Genomic DNA, 18,542 nt, shown 5'->3' with positions numbered 1-18,542 from the left:
GGAGGCTTACGTTGGAATGCTAAAAAAAAGTTTTATATTAAAAATATATGTAAATACTTTGAAAATAATATTAAAAATATAAGTGAATACTTTGAAAAAAATATATAATAATATTTAAATATTTAAATATTAATTTATTAATTAAAATATTTTAAATAAAAAATATATTTATATTAAATAAAAACAAATTTAACAAATAAAAATAAAATAGAAAAATTAGGTTTTTAAAACACGATGTACCTCATTTATGTCAATTTTATAAAATTTATCCATCGATAAATTAAAATTGCACAAGTTTGGTAGAAAAACTCACCAAACCACCTCACATGAAAATCCTAATGATAAGTTTATTAGAGATCAAAAATTGTTGAAAAAAGAACAAAAGAAACATCTTGCTCTTTCCAGGCAATCGAAAAAGAAAGAAATAGTGAATTTATTCAAGATAATTTTAAAAAATAAATTTGGTAAATTTAATCATATCATTAACTCATTAAATTATTCAAATTTTAATTTTTTAAGTAGTGAACCTAAATTAATTTATGATTTAACCAAACTTGAGGTCTCTCGAAAATTTGATTATTCTTTTTGAAGTCGTGTTTTTGTAGTATACCAATTGGTTAACATACCGCCGAGCCATTTTTTATTAACATAATGACACCGAGCTCTTATTGCAGCCCGCACTACTGGATCAGCTGCTTTGTTTTTGTACCAACAATTAAGTATTTATTAAAAAAAATCTCTATTGAGTGTCTAATTTATTTATTTTCAATTAATTTTGTCATCAATTAGGTTGACGTCACCATTATCTTAAATATTAGGCAGATTCTTCCTGCACCAGATCATTTTAAACTACACCCAATATATATAAAGAAAAAGACTAAAATACCCTTAATGAAATGAAAATTATGATTTTTTTAAATGAGCACCCAACCCACATCCAATTCACCCAACCCAACAGCATTGCACCCTTTTTTCTGTTATCACAACTACAACTAATTTTTGCAAGCAAAATAGTAATGAACAACATAGATCATATCATGTGCTTATCTAATAAACTAAAAGTGATTTGGAAGCTAAAGTAACTAGTATGTATATGTGGGCTGCACCCAGGTTTGCTTCAGCTTCACCAGTGCTTCAGTTCAAAATCCTATATTTGTACATGTTATATACACTTTTGGTTCGACTTTTTTTTTTTTTTTTCAGATCTTAAAAAAGTTATCTTCATATGATTTTGTAGGAGACAAGCTCCTCCGAAAAATTTTGAAAGCATGAAAAATAAGCACACATTTTTGTTTAGAAGCAATTTATTCCACATTAAACACTGAAGTCTTAAAAAAGGTTCATTTTATTTGAGATGGAATCTCAGACTAAGTTTTTTATGAAGATGAATGTCTATTTAAGTATGGATATCACAAATCACATTTTGAAGATCAAAGCTTAAATTGACAAGTGTTATGCAATCTTTATTTTTTATTGTTAATTTTTTTTTTTGGAATGAAGCTTCTATATTTTAAATATTTGATATATATAAAATAAAATAAAAATAATAATTAATAATATTTGATATATATAAAATAAAATAAATAATAATAATTTATTTATTTAATTTATGTTCATTATTATTATTATTTTTTAATTAATATTATTATTTTATAAATTAATTTTAAAGATTATTGTTATTCTAATATTTAAATATTCATATTCATATTATTAATACTAGCGGGAACACAGGCACTGACGTGCCTATGTATCCGCATTTTTAATTTCTTTAGTATTTTTTTTATTTTTCAAAAACAATTTCTCTTAATAACATTAAATTGAGAAGTTAAAGAGTATACAGTTAAAGAGTAGTGTGTATCCGCATTTTTTATTTCTCTTTCTTTAGTATTTTTTTATTCTTCAAAAACAATTTCTCTTAATGACATTAAAATGAGAAGTTAAAGAGTATACAGTTAAAGAGTAGGTTAATAAAATAGTGGAGAACAGTAATTAAAAGTTACATATGGTAAAGAGAATGAATGAATTTTCAAAATTTAAAATTCAAAATTGCTATTTGAATTCAAAACCGTCTCTCATAGAAAATAATTAAATAGAGTTTGAGTTTCATATTTTTTTATAATTTTTAATATTTTATTAATTATGGGTAAAAATATATGTATTTGGTAGTTAAAATTTATTTAAAACTACAAACTCAACCGAAAAAATAATTAAATAGAATTTGAGTTTCATATTTTTTTTAATAATTTTTAATATTTTATCAATTATAGGAATTAAACCAATATTTTTCATTAGGTCTATAAACAACCAATAATATATGACAATCATTACAATACATATGACATCATTAAACAATAAACCAACAAAAGAAGAAAATGCAATGAAATCTGCTTCTTTTCTTCACCTTGGACCCTTAAACCTGTATAGAGACTCGTTTAAATTGTTCCCATCTTTCGCACCCAAATCTAATGTTCCTTCGTACCAAATCCTTTTCTTAAGTAGGATATGTGGGTTATGTGTAGTGGAGAATCATAAAATCCTTTTCTTAAATCAAATTTAATAAAAAAAATATCAGTTTAAATCAGAAAAGTAACGTACCAAATCTCCACTGTTAAAGTGGTCCACAAAATATTACAAATATCTTTAATTTTTTATTTAATAGAGAAGAAGATCTTTAAAACAGAAACGTAATTAATCAATCTCTCCACTCTCTCCATTCTCTCCATTCTCTCCACTCTCCAGTTAAATAATAACAAATAAAATAAATTTTAAAATTAAAAAATTATTTTATTAATTTTTGAAATTATAAAATGTCCAAATAACCAAAATAAATTAATACAATAAATTATTAAGTAAGGATAAAATGGAAAAAAAAATTAAAAGCAGTTAAGAGGGGAATAGGAAATGACACAATAACCATAATACAATAATAAAATTAAATATTAATATAAGGATAAAATAGGAAAAAAAATTAAGAGCAGCTAAGAGAGGAATCCCCTTTATATATAGGTATAGATTAATATATTTTTTATTATTATAATATATATATTATTTACAATATTATTAATTTTTTGTCATCCCTAGGCATCATTATGTGTTCCAGATTTTGCCATCACTAATGTGTTCCGAATTTTGGCATTTGTAGACACCATTGTGTGTGATGGATTGTGTCATCCGTAATTGTTTATGATAGTTCCATAAACGCGTATTTGCAATAGAAATGTAGTGAATACATGTATTAAAATAAACTAAACATACTAAAACATAAACATTAAATATGTATTACAAATGTTGATATTAGAAATATCGTCTAATGGACACTATTTGTGTATAAACTTGTATCGACTAATGTAGTATGTTGACCAAGATTGGGTCGTAGGATAACGATGCGATGCCCATAGTATATTTGTTGGTGGAATTGGATAACCATCTTTCAACTTCACCTATAAAAGTTATAAATATAAGTTACATAACTTTTAAGTTAACATTATGACTTGCTTTTTTTATTCGTTTAGGGTATACCTGGACAAAATGATTTCCGTGGACGTGACCAATTGCAATTATTCAGTGATGAGTGAAGTTACTTGGTGCTTGGGTTCTTAAAGGAAAAATACTCAATGATTGTATCATGGACAATGAAACGAAAATGACATTATACCGATTAGCAATAACGTATCCCATGTCTGGGATTGTCATCCACTTATCTGCTCCTGCCTGCAAGTACAAATGGCGAAGTGAGTTAAATGAAGAAATGCAAAGTACAAATGGCAAAGTGAGTTAAATGAAGAAATGCAAAGTACAAATGGCAAAGTGAGTTAAATGAAGAAATGCAAAGTACAAATGAAATGGTGTTAGTGGTTGATACCATAGACATGTGGTCAACTAGAAGTGACTTCTTCAAGTATTCATATCGTTCATCACCACCAAACAGTTCAACATATTCTTGTCTCCATTCACTTAGTTCTTTTAACAAATTCATTCGAACAACAACCCATGACTCCTCTCCCATGCCCAATTCGGCAGCAACAACACGGTACCCACAATGGCCATCAGCCTTAATGTCGACAACATCAACAATGTATGGATGATATCCTATAGGGAACTGATCAAGCAAAGGAATGGATTGTGCTGGTAGAATTTGTGGTAAGTGTCCTTCAGTAGATTTTTTACTCGAACAACTATCATGTTGTGAGTGTAAGAAATCCACATGTTCAAAATAAGAAGGGATTCGCTTAGTTGATCTCATGAATTTGGTAGGACGAGCCATCTTCACAGCACCTTTTGTTTTGACCTTATCATGTGGTGCGTAAATAGATGTCTTCTCTGGAAAGGCAATCTCTTGCAATTTAGTTTTGATGTTAACCTTACCTGCAACGTCTAACTCTTTGAACCGCCCGCGATCACCTCAAACTCTTTGTCAATTGGCAACTCATATGAACATTGTTCTGTTGCAATATCATCAAAGCTTAATCGAGTCCACATGACATGTATTGATTTAAGTGGTATGCTACCTGCACCAAACGAAGCCAATTGACACGCACAAGGAAGACCATGAGTACATGTAAGAGTACATCCACCACATCTATTTTTATCAAATCCCACAAATTTAACCCTATCAAGTTCTTCAGCAATCAGGTTCAAAGCATATTTAGACACAAAACCCAACAATTTTTTGTAAGTTGTAACCTTAAACCGATGTCCGACCACATGCAGACTCTTTTGGAATGAAGCTTTGATTGCATTATGTTGTAAAATAATCATCTTGTTGATCGAATCCCAGCAGAAACATCAATCCCCCATGGAATTTTGAAGAACTCTCTTTAGGCTCCAATGTGTCGCCTCAACCCTATTACTTGTTGTGTTTCCTACGTGCATCACCTTATCTGTCATGCCTTAACAAATTTTACTTTATGTGGACGTAACCATGTAGCCATCACATAATCAACAAATATAGGCCATGGAGAACACACAACTTGAAATGCATTGACACGATCTTTAAAGGCCTCAACAATATCACAATCCACAATAGATCTCCAAGACTGCATTACTTGATCCCATGCTTCTCTTGGATGCACCAACATTTTACATTTTGCTTTCACATTTTTATCAATGTGAAATCGGCAAAGTAAATTATAAGCTTCAGGAAAAACGATTATGATTGCATTCATTAAGGCAATATCTCTATCACATACCACCACCCTAGGATATGAATCAACTCTAAAAAACAACCCTTTAAGTCTGTCAAGGGCCCACAAAAAATTATTTTCCTTTTCTGCTGCTAGTAAACAAAATGCAACGGAAAAAGTCAAACCAGTTGATGTAATCCCAACAACCTCAAGTAACGGCATCCTATACTTGTTCGTTTTGTACGTACTATTCATCAATATGACAATGTTAAACAAGTTCACTAGCTTTACTGAATCTGGGTGTGTCCAAAATATATCTTGCACAACATTCGACACCTCTTCACACCTACACCAATGCACATACATGTCTCGCTCTAGTAACAACATGAATTGTTGCATTTCTGTTCTATGACCTCGTTGTGATCTTCGGTGAACACTCATTGCATTATAAACTTGCTTTATTGTCGTGACATTCATAAACAATAAGGTTCACACGCCTAACATTTACCTTACCTTATTTGTAGTAAACGCCTCACTGCACTCATGTGCTCTATGTTCATTATCTAACGTGTTATATGTTATTGACTGCTCCAGATCAACATCATCTAATCCATCCCACACATCAATCTTTCCTGAAATTCCCATGTATGAGTCAGTTGTATCCATTGGCAATGCTGAAAAAAACAACATAAAGTTAGCTTTCAAATATACAAATCCGTAAGTTTCACAATATCCTTCCGCAATTTGAAATCTGGAACACATAAAATCATTCTGGATATTCATATCTAGAATACAAAATATACTTCTGGATAAGTTTATCCAAAACTCATATTTGACTTACGAACTTTTGGTTATATATATATAATAACAACAATTATTATTATTATTATTAAAATAATTAATTATAATAATATAATATAATATAATTATATAATATAATAATAAATAAATAATAATATTGTAAATATATTTTATATATATATTATAATAATAAAAAATATATTAATATTAATAATATGAATATTTAAATATTAGAATATTAGAATAACAATCATATTTAGAATTAATTTATAAAATAATAATATTAATTAAATAATAATAATAATAATGAATATAAATTAAATTAATTAATTATTATTATTTATTTTTATAAATATATCGATTATTATTTTTATTATTAATTATTATTTTTATTTTATTTTATATATATCAAATATTTAATAACATTATTAAAATATAGAAGATTCATTCCAAAAAAATAAATAAAATAAAAATAAAGATTGCATAACACTTATTAATTTACAAGAAACTTTAATCTTCAATTTGTAATATGCATACTTAAATAGACATCCATTTTCATAAAAAAAAAACCTAGTATGAGATTTCATCTCAAATAAAATGAACTATTTTAAGGCTTCAGTGTTTAATGTAATGTGGAATAAATTGCTTATGAGCAAAAGTGTGTGTTTATTTTTCATGCTTTCATAATTTTCCGGAGCTTGTTTCCTACAAAATCATATGAAAATAATTTTTTTAAGATCTTAAACAAAACAAAAAAAGTTGAACCAAAAGTGTATATAGCATGGTGAAGCTGAAGCATGCAAAGTCTCTTTCAAAGATCAGTATCACACAAAGATCAGTATTACACATGACTAGTGGTTTCCTCTGATTCATTTACATCTGTATATAGCACCCTCCAAAGTGCAAAGATGAAGTTTCTCCTTCATAAACTTTGCATCTAGGGCACCAGACAGACTTGAAAGTTTGATTGAACTTGAATCTAAGACAAAAAAAATTGTTTTACAGCATAACTTCTTGCTCCTACACATCCAAGCTCCCGAGACTGCATTCTGTTAAGCAAGTGAGGGATATATTACTAAAGCAAATCTGGACTGGATGCAGTGTAGAGATACATACTAGTTACAAATCAATTTTAGCTTCCAAATCATTTTTAGTTTATTAGATAAGTACAGGATATGATCTATGTTGTTCATTACTATTTTGCTTGCAAAAACTAGTTGTAGTTGAGATAATGGTTCTAATATTAATTTTACATCGCCAATGAAAATTGGGCAAAAGTTGCATATTTATTCATATTGGCTGCAGACTCTACCTATATGTCATAGAACCTTTTTACCAACTACCTTTGGCGACTTCAATCCTTCTCCGGTGGCTTCGTCTTCTCCGGCGGCTTCAATCCTTCTCCGGTAGCTTCGTCTCCTTCTCCGACGACTTTAATCCTTCTCCAGCGGCTTCAATCCTTCTCCAGTGGCTTCATCTCCTTCTCGGCGCGCTGCCTCACAGTCTTCTCGGCGCGCTGCCTCACAGTCTTCTCGGCGCGCTGCCTCCTCACAGTGATCATAGAAAAAAGGGTGCAATGTTGTTGGGTTGGGTGAATTGGATGTGGGTTGGGTGCACATTTTAAAAAACCCTAATTTTCATTTCATTAAGGGTATTTTAGTCTTTTCCTTTATGTATATTGGGTGTAGTTTAAAATGATCTGGTGCAGGAAGAATCTGCCTAAATATTATTGCTTAGGTGTTTTTATATAAAAAAAATTAAAAATAGCATAGTTAAATTTTAATTTTCTCATAAATTTAAGTATTTTTAATTGAGTTCCTCTTAAATATTTTCATTATATTGAGTATCCAAAATATTTATAGATTTCAATTGAGTTTTTGTTGTTTGATTTTGTCATCAACTAAAGTAATATAATCATTTGACAAGCACAACACCACAAACTTGAACAATAATAAAAACAAATCTCTAAAATCATAATTATCTTTATAAAAAATTACATTGAATATTAAAACTAAAATCAAACCGACCAAGTGGAGACTGGAGACACGAAACAATGTGTTTGATAAAGATAATTAAGTTTCCAAAGTTTCATTTTTCTCATTGCTCATGATATTATGCTAAAGACTATAAGATCAAATGATCATACCATAGTTGAAGATAGAGATTCATTTGAGAAATATACAAATTTTAGACACTCAAATGAATGAGAACTTTTAATATGGACTCAATTATAAATACTTAAATGTTTAATTTCTTGATTTTTCATGTAAGCGTTGATGATTCAAGCTAACATCTAATTCACTCATTTAATGACAAAATCAAACTGTAAGAATTCAACTGAAATATATAAAATTTGGACACTCAATAAAATAAAATTTTAATATAAATATTAAAAATAATTAAATTTATAAAGAACTTAAAACTTAATAAGTCTTAATTTATTATAATATTAATCTATTAAAATGTAATCAATTAATCAACTTTATATCATTATTTCAATTAGGTAATCTTCATTAAAAAAATAGATTTAAAAGTATTTTTCAATATCAAATATGAGAAGAAAAATATGATGATTAATATATAGCCTAAACATAAGAACAATATAATCAAAATAAAACCTTAACAAATTCAAAAATAACACTACAAGAAAAAACATGAAATAGAAACCAATTTTAAATAAAAAAAATAATTAGTTGCTATAATAATTAAATTGGAGACCATTTTAAAAAAAATGATTTCTAAATTAGTTTATGTTATTGTTAAATGGTTTCTAAATTGGTATATAATTAGCAACCAAAGTTTTAACTACCAATTATTTAGTTTCTAAATTTGGTAGTAAAAACCTTGTTGTTAATTAAATACTAATTTAAAAATCATTTAACAATAATAGAAACTAATTTAGAAATCAATTTTTTGTTCTAAAATAATCTTTAATTTAGTCATTCTAACAACTAATTATTTTTTTTTACTAAAAATTAGTTTACGTAGTATTTACATAAGTTTTGGTCTTGTTACATTCAACTATTAGAAAAAATAGTTACTCATATTATCACTAGAGAATAATTTTCTATACTGAATGTTTGGAGAAATTATTTTCAAATTTTAATATAAAAGTTTTGAATTTGTTTTTTCTAGGTCTTTATTCATAAGAATTCTAGTGGGTCCCAAATAAAATATACCAATGCCCTTTATTATCTTTCCTAGCCTAAGCGAGTGGCTCACTTTGTTAGCTTCGTAGTTAAGAAAGGTTTATTCACATACTAAGGAGCAAAAAGACATGCTTAACTGAAACTTCTTCGTGCTCAATTAAACGTGTTCATGTTTTTTAATCAAACTTTTATTAACTTAATTTTAATTACTTTATTTCATACTGTTAATAAATCATATTCTAAATAATTTTTAAAAACTTAATTAAATTTTAATTAACTCATAAATATGATTATATTCAATTGAGTTCTTATTAGAAATACCATTATATTAAGTCTTTAAGATATTTTTTTATTTTTTTCTGAGTACTTTATTTTTACATGACCATTAATGAAAATAAAAAATATTTTAAATATTATATAGAACACTTGTTTAATGAAAATTATCCAAATTTACGAGATGATTAAAATTTAATTAAATCATTTGTTTAAAAAATAAAAATAAAATTCAAAAGCTTAAAATATTTTTATAATAATTGGTATTGAAAACATAATTATATCTTTGGTTATAATACTCATGTCCACTTAAAAGAGTAAGTTGTAATAAGGTTGTATTAATATTTAATTTACAAAAATATTGATATTGTAACATATACGCGTATCCATTTGTTAACCTTCAATTTTTGTGACTCTATTTATAACAATTTCCTAAATTAATTTATATATATATATATATATATATATATATATATTAAAACTGCATTAATTATTTTTCAAGATAATTATGTTTGCTTTTTTCAATATACTAAGTGATTAACTACATGATTTGTGTGCCAAATTAATGAAATTTTCTTTTTATCTTATTTTGATTTCTAAAAAAAATTAAAATTTATTTAAAATGGTGATATGTTTGCTTTTTTATTAACATATCACACCTGTCTAATTAATGGAATTCTCTTTTTTTTAACTGTGACACTTTTGTTTTTTTATATTATTAATTTTTTATATTTACTATTTTATTATTTAATTAATTTAATATATATTTATCAAAAAATATTTTTGGGAAGAAATTTTATACAAAATTATTTTCTTTTTATAATATAAGATAAGATATGAATTTGATTTAATGTTTTATTTTCTATTTTCTAGTATTTAATAACTTTTAACTGATTGTCAATAGAAAGTATGTTAGTGCATTACTACTCATCTCTATCAAAAAATAAATGATAGTTTGGATCCAATTTAGTTATGAAAGAAGAAAATTCCTATTTAGTATATGAGTGAATAAAGAGAATGACAATTAATATTAATTCTCCATAAATTAAATGAAAAATTACACCTAAACATTATAATATCAGTATGACTATTAAACAATGTAACTAATTCATAAATTTTATGATTTAGTGTTAAATTGATTATAAAAAAAAAATAGTCTTTAAATATTATAATAGTATGAAAAAATTATCTGTACCAAAAAAAAAATCTTTTAAAAACAAATTATCCTCTATTTGCCTTCTTATAAACAAAATAAATTGGAAATTTACCCTAATGAAAATATTTCATACTCCAAAATAGTTATGATGTGTTTGACATTTCTTAAAAGGTGCTGATATAATAACACGGTAAACAGTGAAAACATTTCTCACTTCAATAAATTAATATTTTATTCATTTTTATTTATTTTTTTAATTTAAAATATTATTATATTATTATTAATGTTTGTTAAGTGTATTTCATTTAGTGATGATTGTTAAGAAACTTTATTGTTCTTAAAACAAGTGTACATGAATACAACATAAGGAGGAGGAGGAGCATTGACATCGACCACGCCACAAACTGAGCACAACACCGCTTTGGCTCTTCCCGAAGAACATGGCAGAGTATTTTGTCTTTGATATTACTGTATCATTGCTAAGCAACCTAGCTTCTTATGCTTAGGAAGAAGCTTCTCGAACCTATGGTGTGTATGAGGATCTTCGAGGGATCAAAGACACCTTGTTAATAGTTAAAGGTGTGCTCTTAGATGCTGAGGAGAAGAAGGAACAAAACCATGGGTTGCAGGAATGGCTCAGGCAGATTCGAAACGTCTGCTTCGATGTTGAAGATGTGTTGGATGGACTTGAGTGCCAAAACCTGAGAAAACAAGTTCTCAAAGCTTCATGCAGCACAAGGATGAAGGTAGACCACTTCTTTTCTTCATCTAATTCTCTTGTTTTTCGTTTTAGGATGGCTCATCAAATCAAACATGTTAGGCGTAGATTTGATAAGATAGCAGCTGATGGAAACAAGTTTGGTCTTGAGAGGATTGAGGTTGATCACAGACTTGTGCAAAGGAGAGATATGAGTTATTCCCATGTTGATGCTTCAGGGGTGATTGGAAGGGAGAGTGATAGAGAAGAAATTATTAATCTTTTGATGCAACCTCACCCTCATGGTGATGGTTATGGAGATCAAAGTGTTTGTGTTATTCCCATAGTGGGTATTGGAGGGTTGGGGAAGACCACACTTGCGAAGTTGGTTTTCAATGATAAGAGAATGGATGATCTTTTCCAGTTGAAGATGTGGGTGTGTATCTCTGATGACTTTGACATAAGACAGATAATTATTAAAATAATCAACTCTGCTTCAGCTTCGGCTCCAACTATTGCTCTTGCTCACCAAGAAAACAATAAAAACTTTGATATTGAGCAGCTACAAAGTCGTCTTAGACACAGGCTTTCTGGTCAGAAGTATTTGCTAGTCTTGGATGATATATGGAATGATAATCGAGCAAAATGGACAGAGTTGAAAGATTTAATTAAAGTGGGTGCAATTGGAAGCAAAATCTTGGTGACAACACGAAGTAATTCAATTGCTACAATGATGGGCACTGTTCCCTCGTATGTTTTGGAAGGTCTTTCCATGGAGAATTGTTATTCTCTGTTTAACAAATGGGCATTTAAGGAAGGCGAAGAAAAAAAATATTCAAATCTAGTAGAGATTGGAAAAGAAATTGTGAATAAATGTAGAGGGGTTCCACTAGCAGTGCGAACTTTAGGAAGTTCTCTGTTCTTAAATTTTAATTCAGAAAGGTGGGAGTTTGTGAGAGACCATGGCATATGGAACTTAAAACAAGAAAAAGATGACATTTTACCTGCTCTTAAGTTGAGCTATGACCAAATGCCTTCCTATTTGAGACACTGTTTTGCTTTCTTTTCTCTTTATCCAAAAGATTATGGCTGTACTGGTGCTGAAGTTGTTAACCTTTGGGCGGCACTTGGCTTACTTAGATCTGAGGTTGGAAGTCAAAAGATAGAGAATACTGCAAGACAGTATATAGACGAGTTACATTCGAGATCATTTCTTGAGGATTTTGAGGACTTTGGTCACCTTTACTATTTCAAAGTGCATGATTTGGTACATGATCTTGCCCAGTATGTTGCAAAAGAAGAGATTCTTGTGGTAAACTCAGTTACCCGGAATATACCTGAGCAAGTAAGGCATTTATCAGTTGTTGAAAATGATTCACTTAGCCATGCTTTGTTCCCCAAGTCCAGTAGTGTGAGAACTATATTATTTCCAATAGTTGGAGTTGGTGTTGATAATGTAGCTCTTTTGGATGCATGGATAACAAGATACAAATTCTTGCGTATTTTAGATTTAAGCGATTCTTCTCTTGAGACACTTCCCAATTCAATTGCTAAACTGGAGCATCTGCGAGCTCTCAGTCTTGAAAATAACCGCAACATAAAAAGACTTCCTCATTCTATATGCAAACTCCAAAATTTGCAAGCTTTGTCTTTGAGAGGATGTGTGGAGCTTGAAACATTGCCTAAAGGATTAGGGATGTTAATCAGCCTTCGAAAATTGTTTATCACCACAAAACAGTCTATTCTGCCAGAGGAGGAATTTGCAAGTTTGATGAATCTTCATACTTTGAGTTTTGAATTTTGTGACAATTTGATGTTTCTGTTCCGAGGGGCACAACAACTCACATCCCTTGAAATTTTGATTGTTCAATCATGTAGGAGGCTAGAGTCCTTTCCTTTTCATATTCTCCCTAAACTGGAGGTTCTGTTTGTCATAAGGTGTGAGATGCTAAATCTGTCCTTGGACTGTGAAAAACCAATCCACAGTTTGAGGATGAAGTTTCTGCATATTGAGCAATGTCCAAGGCAACAGACATTGCCTCAATGGATTGAAGGAGCTTCCGACACTTTGCAGACATTGTTAATTTCAAATTGGCATAGTCTTGAGATGCTTCCTGAGTGGCTTACAGCAATGACTCGTCTTAAGATTCTTCATATTGTTAACTGTCCTCAGCTGTGTTGTCTCCCGAGTGGCATGCATCGCCTCCGTTCCCTTGAAGATTTGAGCATAGACGGTTGTTCCGAATTGAGTCGAAAATGTGAACCTCAATGTGGTGAGTACTGGTCCTTCATTGCTCACATCAAACACCTTTCCATTGGTGAAACAAGAGAACGGAAACTCCTTTTCCAAATGCAGAAGAAGATCCGCTTGAAATTGCAGATATAAATTCGTTTTTTATTTCCTTAAATTTTGTAGTGTATTTAAATGTTTTCTCTCAACTCTTTTATATTTAACTCGTTTTTTATGTGACTTATTTGGCTTTCTTTATTTCTAGTTATACTTTAAAAAATTCTTATTCTATAGTTCCCTTATGTTTTTTATTTCTTATTCTAGAAATAAAAATAAAAAAATTGTTTCTAATTACGCTTTTTATACAGGAGTAAATTAGCTATTTGTTCTTTCAATTCTTCACTCATATTTAGTTTATTAAGTTTTTTCTTTTACTTTACAAATCTTTTTTCATGTGGTCAATCCTTCCACATTTATAGCAAAATATTCTTGATCTGTCCGTAGATTTATTAGTATTGTTGTTAGTGGTGGCAACCTTGTGATTTTTTTGGTATTTGTATGGTGTTGTGCATTTCTTCTAGCCAATTGATTTCTTTTAATATTTCTTCTTTTAACCGTGGAGGGTGGAATTTTCTTATTGTACCCTTATTATTGATTACAAAAATCTCCCAACTCTCTTATTCCTTGGGCTTCACTTTTTTTAATTCGGTGTTCTATCTTTAGACTATTTGTAGAAAGCAATTATCGTATTTTTCTTTTTCATGGAAACAATTCTTCCACAAGTGATATCTTTTAACGCGTATCAGGTTAGTTTTCTCTAACCTTTTCAGCAAAAAAAAACTAGAGGGTACCCTGCAATAATATTTTCTTTCCAAAAATATTTTCTATGGTTTTCTCTAGTTAATACGTTGTCATAAAGTTATGGGTGTTTCTCTCTCCACCCCAATCATTTTTGGAAAAAATCATTTTATCCTTTTAAAAATGACTTATGAATTATTATTTTTTTAATAATTCCGGAACATACTTTCTGTAATCCATTTTATGAATTCCAGATTTATCATTCCAGAAAGAATATTCCGAAACCCTTATTTTAGAATCATAAAAAATTATCAAGGATGAGTCTAGTATTTCAAAGAATATAGAGGTGCAGGAAGAAATACCTAAAGTTATCGATATACATTCTAAAACCTTTTAAAGTAGGACATTTATACAATCTAATTTTTTATTAATTTCTTCCAATGTTGTATTAGCATATCTTCCTATTTTCAGATCTTTTAATTCTTGTTTGAAGAATTAAAACGGTTTTATTAGTGATTTTTCTAACCTTTTACTTTTGTTTGATACCGTTGATTCATTGTATTTTAGCTATTGCTACTTGGTATAATTGATTGTTATCGACTTGACTATGAATATTCAAATATTTTGAATGTCTTTTATATATATTTCTCATTTTTCTCTAAGCATTTCAAGAGGGGAAGTTGTATTGTTACCTTCTTGTTTTCAATATTTAGAAATTTTGTTTCTTCTAAAGTTCTCCATATTTTTTTTATCTATTTCTATGACATTTAGATTTAATTTGTCTAACCAGTTTTGTTCAAACCATCTAAAATAAAGAATACTTTCTTGAACTGATTCTAAAAAGTTCTTCAAAAAAGACTATTAAGAAAATAATGATTATCAAATTATATGTACGTTATTCTACGTAATTAATTTGATAATGATAAATTCCATAATTAGTGGATCACTACATAATTAGGTTGTATATATTTCCTACACACAAGAGAATAAAATCATTTCCATTTTTCTTATCATCTTCCTATATATCATTTTCTTATATGGTATCGATGTTCTGACAAACACTCCATTTTTATCCGCTAAATAAGAGATCATGTCTGACAAAGAAGGCACCAGTAACGAGTCCGATGGAAACCTGGTACAAGGCTTCAAATTCAGCAATTGGCAAAGGTTGTTTACTCACTTAACCATAATGGTAAAAGTGACACGTTTATAAATGTTGCAGGTCTATTTTCCCATAACTCATCTATTAATTATGCTTTTACGAAACCATGGATTTTGGATAGCGGAGTTAATCTGTCTACAGTCTCAACTGCACCCGCCTCATCTACGGGCACAATTAAATTCAATGACAATATCGTTCTCAAAGATGTAAAGTTCTTTACGTTCCTTCTTTTAATTTAAATCTCATGTTCGTTAGTAAGATAACCAATTCACTAAATGTGTCATTTTATCCACATGGTTGTGTTTTGTAGGACTTGACTACGGGGAGGATGATTTGCTCGGGTAAACAACTCACAGGCTTATACTACATGTCTCCTCTTCCAAACCAAGCCCACGCATCTCAAATTTCGACCAACCCTGATTTATGGCACAAGCATCTCAGACATCCTTCTCCAACACGTCTACAGCTTGCATCTTCATTACTACCTATCAGTAAAAATCTCATTCCCATTCATAATAATTGTAGTATTTGTCCCAAAGCTAAACAAACAAGCTACCCTTTCCTTTAAGCACAATAAAATCTCATTCTCTATTTAATCTATTGCATTGTGACATTTGGGGTCCTCATAAAACCCCAACTCATTTTGGAAAACATTTTTTTCTCACTATAGCCAATAACTATACTAGATGTACTTGGTTATTTCTTATGAATCACAAGTCTGAAACCCAACATCTCTTAGAATCATTCATTAGATTTGTACAAAATCAATTTCAGGCATCTATTAAAACCATTCGCATTGACAACGGATTGGAATTTATTTCAATGCGTAATTTTTTTTCTCAAAAAAGGTATTGAATGTCAACACACTTGCGTCTACACTCCTCAACAAAATGGAGTAGTAGAACGCAAACATAGACACATTTTAAACACAACACGAGTCCTCTTATTTCAGTCTCATTTACCATTAGAATTTTGGGGGAATGCGTTATAAATGTCACATATATCATTGATCGCTTGCCATCACCTTTACTAAAAAATAAATCACCTTTTGAGATGCTATATATTCGCCCACCTTCACTTTCTCACCTAAAAACTTTTGGTTGCCTTTGTTACGCAACTGTTGTTTCACCTAAGAAAAATTTGATCTGCGTGCTCGACAATGCATCTTCATTGGTTACCCACTCAATAAAAAAGGATACAAATTTTTTTGATATAGATGCAGACACTTTTTTTACAAGTCGGGATGTCACCTTCCATGAAAGTGTTTTCCCATTCTGCCAACAGTCTCAGACACAATCTTCACCTCCATCACTAGATATTTTGCCCGCTATTGACATTGACTTACCCACTCTTGTCCAACATTCACTCGATCCACCATCTTCTTCTACTCATCACAACGCACATGATTCTCTAGCAGACCAACCTTCTTCTCCCACACCAAGAAGTCTAACACCCATTGCCGAACCTTCTCCAGTTGACCTTCCTGTTCGACGATCCAGTCGCACATCAGCCCCACCTTCTTGACTTAAAGACTACGTAAAGGGATTCCAAGCCAATCATTTGACCACTACCCAAGACTGGCTGAATGGAACCAGGTATCCTATGCATAATTTTCTTTCTAATTCACAATTTTCTTCTACACATAGTGCATATCATACTAACATCACAACCACCAAAGAACCTCACACTTATGCAATGGACGAAGAACTTTCTGCCTTGCAGCTAAATCAAACGTGGACCTTGACACTTTACCCGCCGGACGAAAACCCATCGGATGTAAATGGGTCTATAAAATAAAGTATAACTCATATGGCATTGTCGACAGATATAAGACGCGCCTTGTCGCAAAGGGGTACACTCAGATTGAAGGTGTCGACTATTGCGAAACTTTTTCACCAATAACGAAATTAACAACTTTGAGGTGTCTCCTCACCATTACAACAACCAGAAATTGGTTTATTCACTAGATGGATGTGCAAAATGCCTTATTACATGGCAAATAACACAAAATTATTTACATGGAATTGCCACCTAGGCATCATCGACAGGGGAGAACATTGTATGTCTACTCAACAAATCCCTTTATGGTTTCAGGCATCCCGGACATAGTTTTCAACAATTTCTCATGTGATTAAATCTGCATGATTCCAACAGCCAAGACAGACTACTCTCTATTCACAAGACATAATAACTCATCATTTACTTCCCTTTTGATTTATGTGGACGATATTTTTTTGACAAAAAATGATTTGACAGAAATGCAACGTCTTAAAGATTGTCTATTACAATGATTTCGCATTAAAGATCTTGGAGACTTAAAATATTTTCTAGGAATTGAATTTTCCCATTCCAAAGCTAGTATTTACATGTCACAAAGAAAATATGCACTTGATATTTTGTAGGATAAGGGACTCATAGGTTCTCGTCTAGACAAATTTCTAATGGAGCAATACCTAAAACTCACACCAGACGATGAAGAGTTATTAAAGATCCAGTCACATACAGGAGACCTGTGGGAAAACTGATATACCTCACGTTACTCAGCTTGACATAATGTTTTTGGTTCGGATCCTAAGTCAATATATACCGACTCCACAGAAACCTCATTGGGATGTCGCAATTCGAGTCTTAAAGTACATCAAAGGATCACCGAGACAAGGATTTCTATTTCCATCCGAGAACAATCTGACATTGACAGCTTATTGCGACTCAGACTGGGGAGGTTGTCAGAAAACTCAAAGATCAGTATCTTGATTATTCTATTATCTCATGGAAAAAAAAAAAGGCAAACGCATCAAGATCATTTGCGGAAGCAGAATAGCGCACTATGGCCAATACTTGTTTGAAGAGAGTTTGGTTGTGATATCTGTTGCAGGACTTAAATGTGCTATGCAACTTGCCAACTCGACTTTTTTGTGACAATCAAGCGGTCTTGCATATTGCAGCAAACTCAGTATTTTTTGAACGCACAAAACACATTGAGATAAACTGTCACATTGTGCGAGAAAAATTACACGCCGAGATAATCAGTCCTTCGTATGTACTGACATGACACAGTACATGATGCTGCGACACAAGTTGGGGTTCATGATCTTCACCTACCAACTTGAGGGGAGTATTAAGGAAATAATAATTATCAAATTATACGCAATT

The 18,542-nt window shown here is 30.4% G+C and overlaps 2 protein-coding genes and 1 pseudogene across 2 annotated transcripts; 2 read left to right on the top strand and 1 right to left on the bottom strand.

The window, feature by feature from the left end:
• Positions 1-3,317: 3,317 nt before the first annotated feature.
• Positions 3,318-4,264, bottom strand: LOC137815982 (uncharacterized). Its single transcript, XM_068619089.1, has 3 exons — positions 3,863-4,264; positions 3,649-3,711; positions 3,318-3,440 (listed from the first exon to the last, which is right to left on the bottom strand). Exons 1-3 carry the CDS (start codon positions 4,262-4,264, stop codon positions 3,318-3,320), a joined length of 588 nt encoding a protein of 195 aa, XP_068475190.1.
• A 6,640-nt stretch (positions 4,265-10,904) lies between these two features.
• On the top strand, positions 10,905-11,598 carry LOC150029632 (putative disease resistance RPP13-like protein 1; annotated as a pseudogene).
• Positions 11,599-11,605: 7 nt separating this feature from the next.
• On the top strand, positions 11,606-13,585 carry LOC137814051 (putative disease resistance protein RGA3). The gene has a single exon (XM_068616584.2). It carries the CDS (start codon positions 11,606-11,608, stop codon positions 13,583-13,585), a length of 1,980 nt encoding a protein of 659 aa, XP_068472685.2.
• The last annotated feature ends 4,957 nt before the right edge of the window (positions 13,586-18,542 follow it).

The sequence above is a fragment of the Phaseolus vulgaris genome, chromosome 1 (assembly GCF_051622355.1).
Source record: "Phaseolus vulgaris cultivar YP4 chromosome 1, ASM5162235v1, whole genome shotgun sequence".
In the NCBI taxonomy this organism is placed as follows: domain Eukaryota; kingdom Viridiplantae; phylum Streptophyta; class Magnoliopsida; order Fabales; family Fabaceae; genus Phaseolus; species Phaseolus vulgaris.
The sequence above is the reverse complement of the archived record's forward strand: the minus strand, read 5'-3'. Positions and strand labels throughout refer to the sequence as shown.

Coding starts and splice junctions, on each gene's coding strand:
- LOC137815982 (XM_068619089.1), bottom strand. CDS start 4,264: ATGGCTCGTCCTACCAAATTCATGAGATCAACTAAGCGAATCCCTTCT. Junction 3,712..3,862: donor TAGTTGACCACATGTCTATG/GTATCAACCACT, acceptor TTGTACTTGCAG/GCAGGAGCAGATAAGTGGAT. Junction 3,441..3,648: donor TTATTGCTAATCGGTATAAT/GTCATTTTCGTT, acceptor TAACTTTTATAG/GTGAAGTTGAAAGATGGTTA.
- LOC137814051 (XM_068616584.2), top strand. CDS start 11,606: ATGGATGATCTTTTCCAGTTGAAGATGTGGGTGTGTATCTCTGATGAC.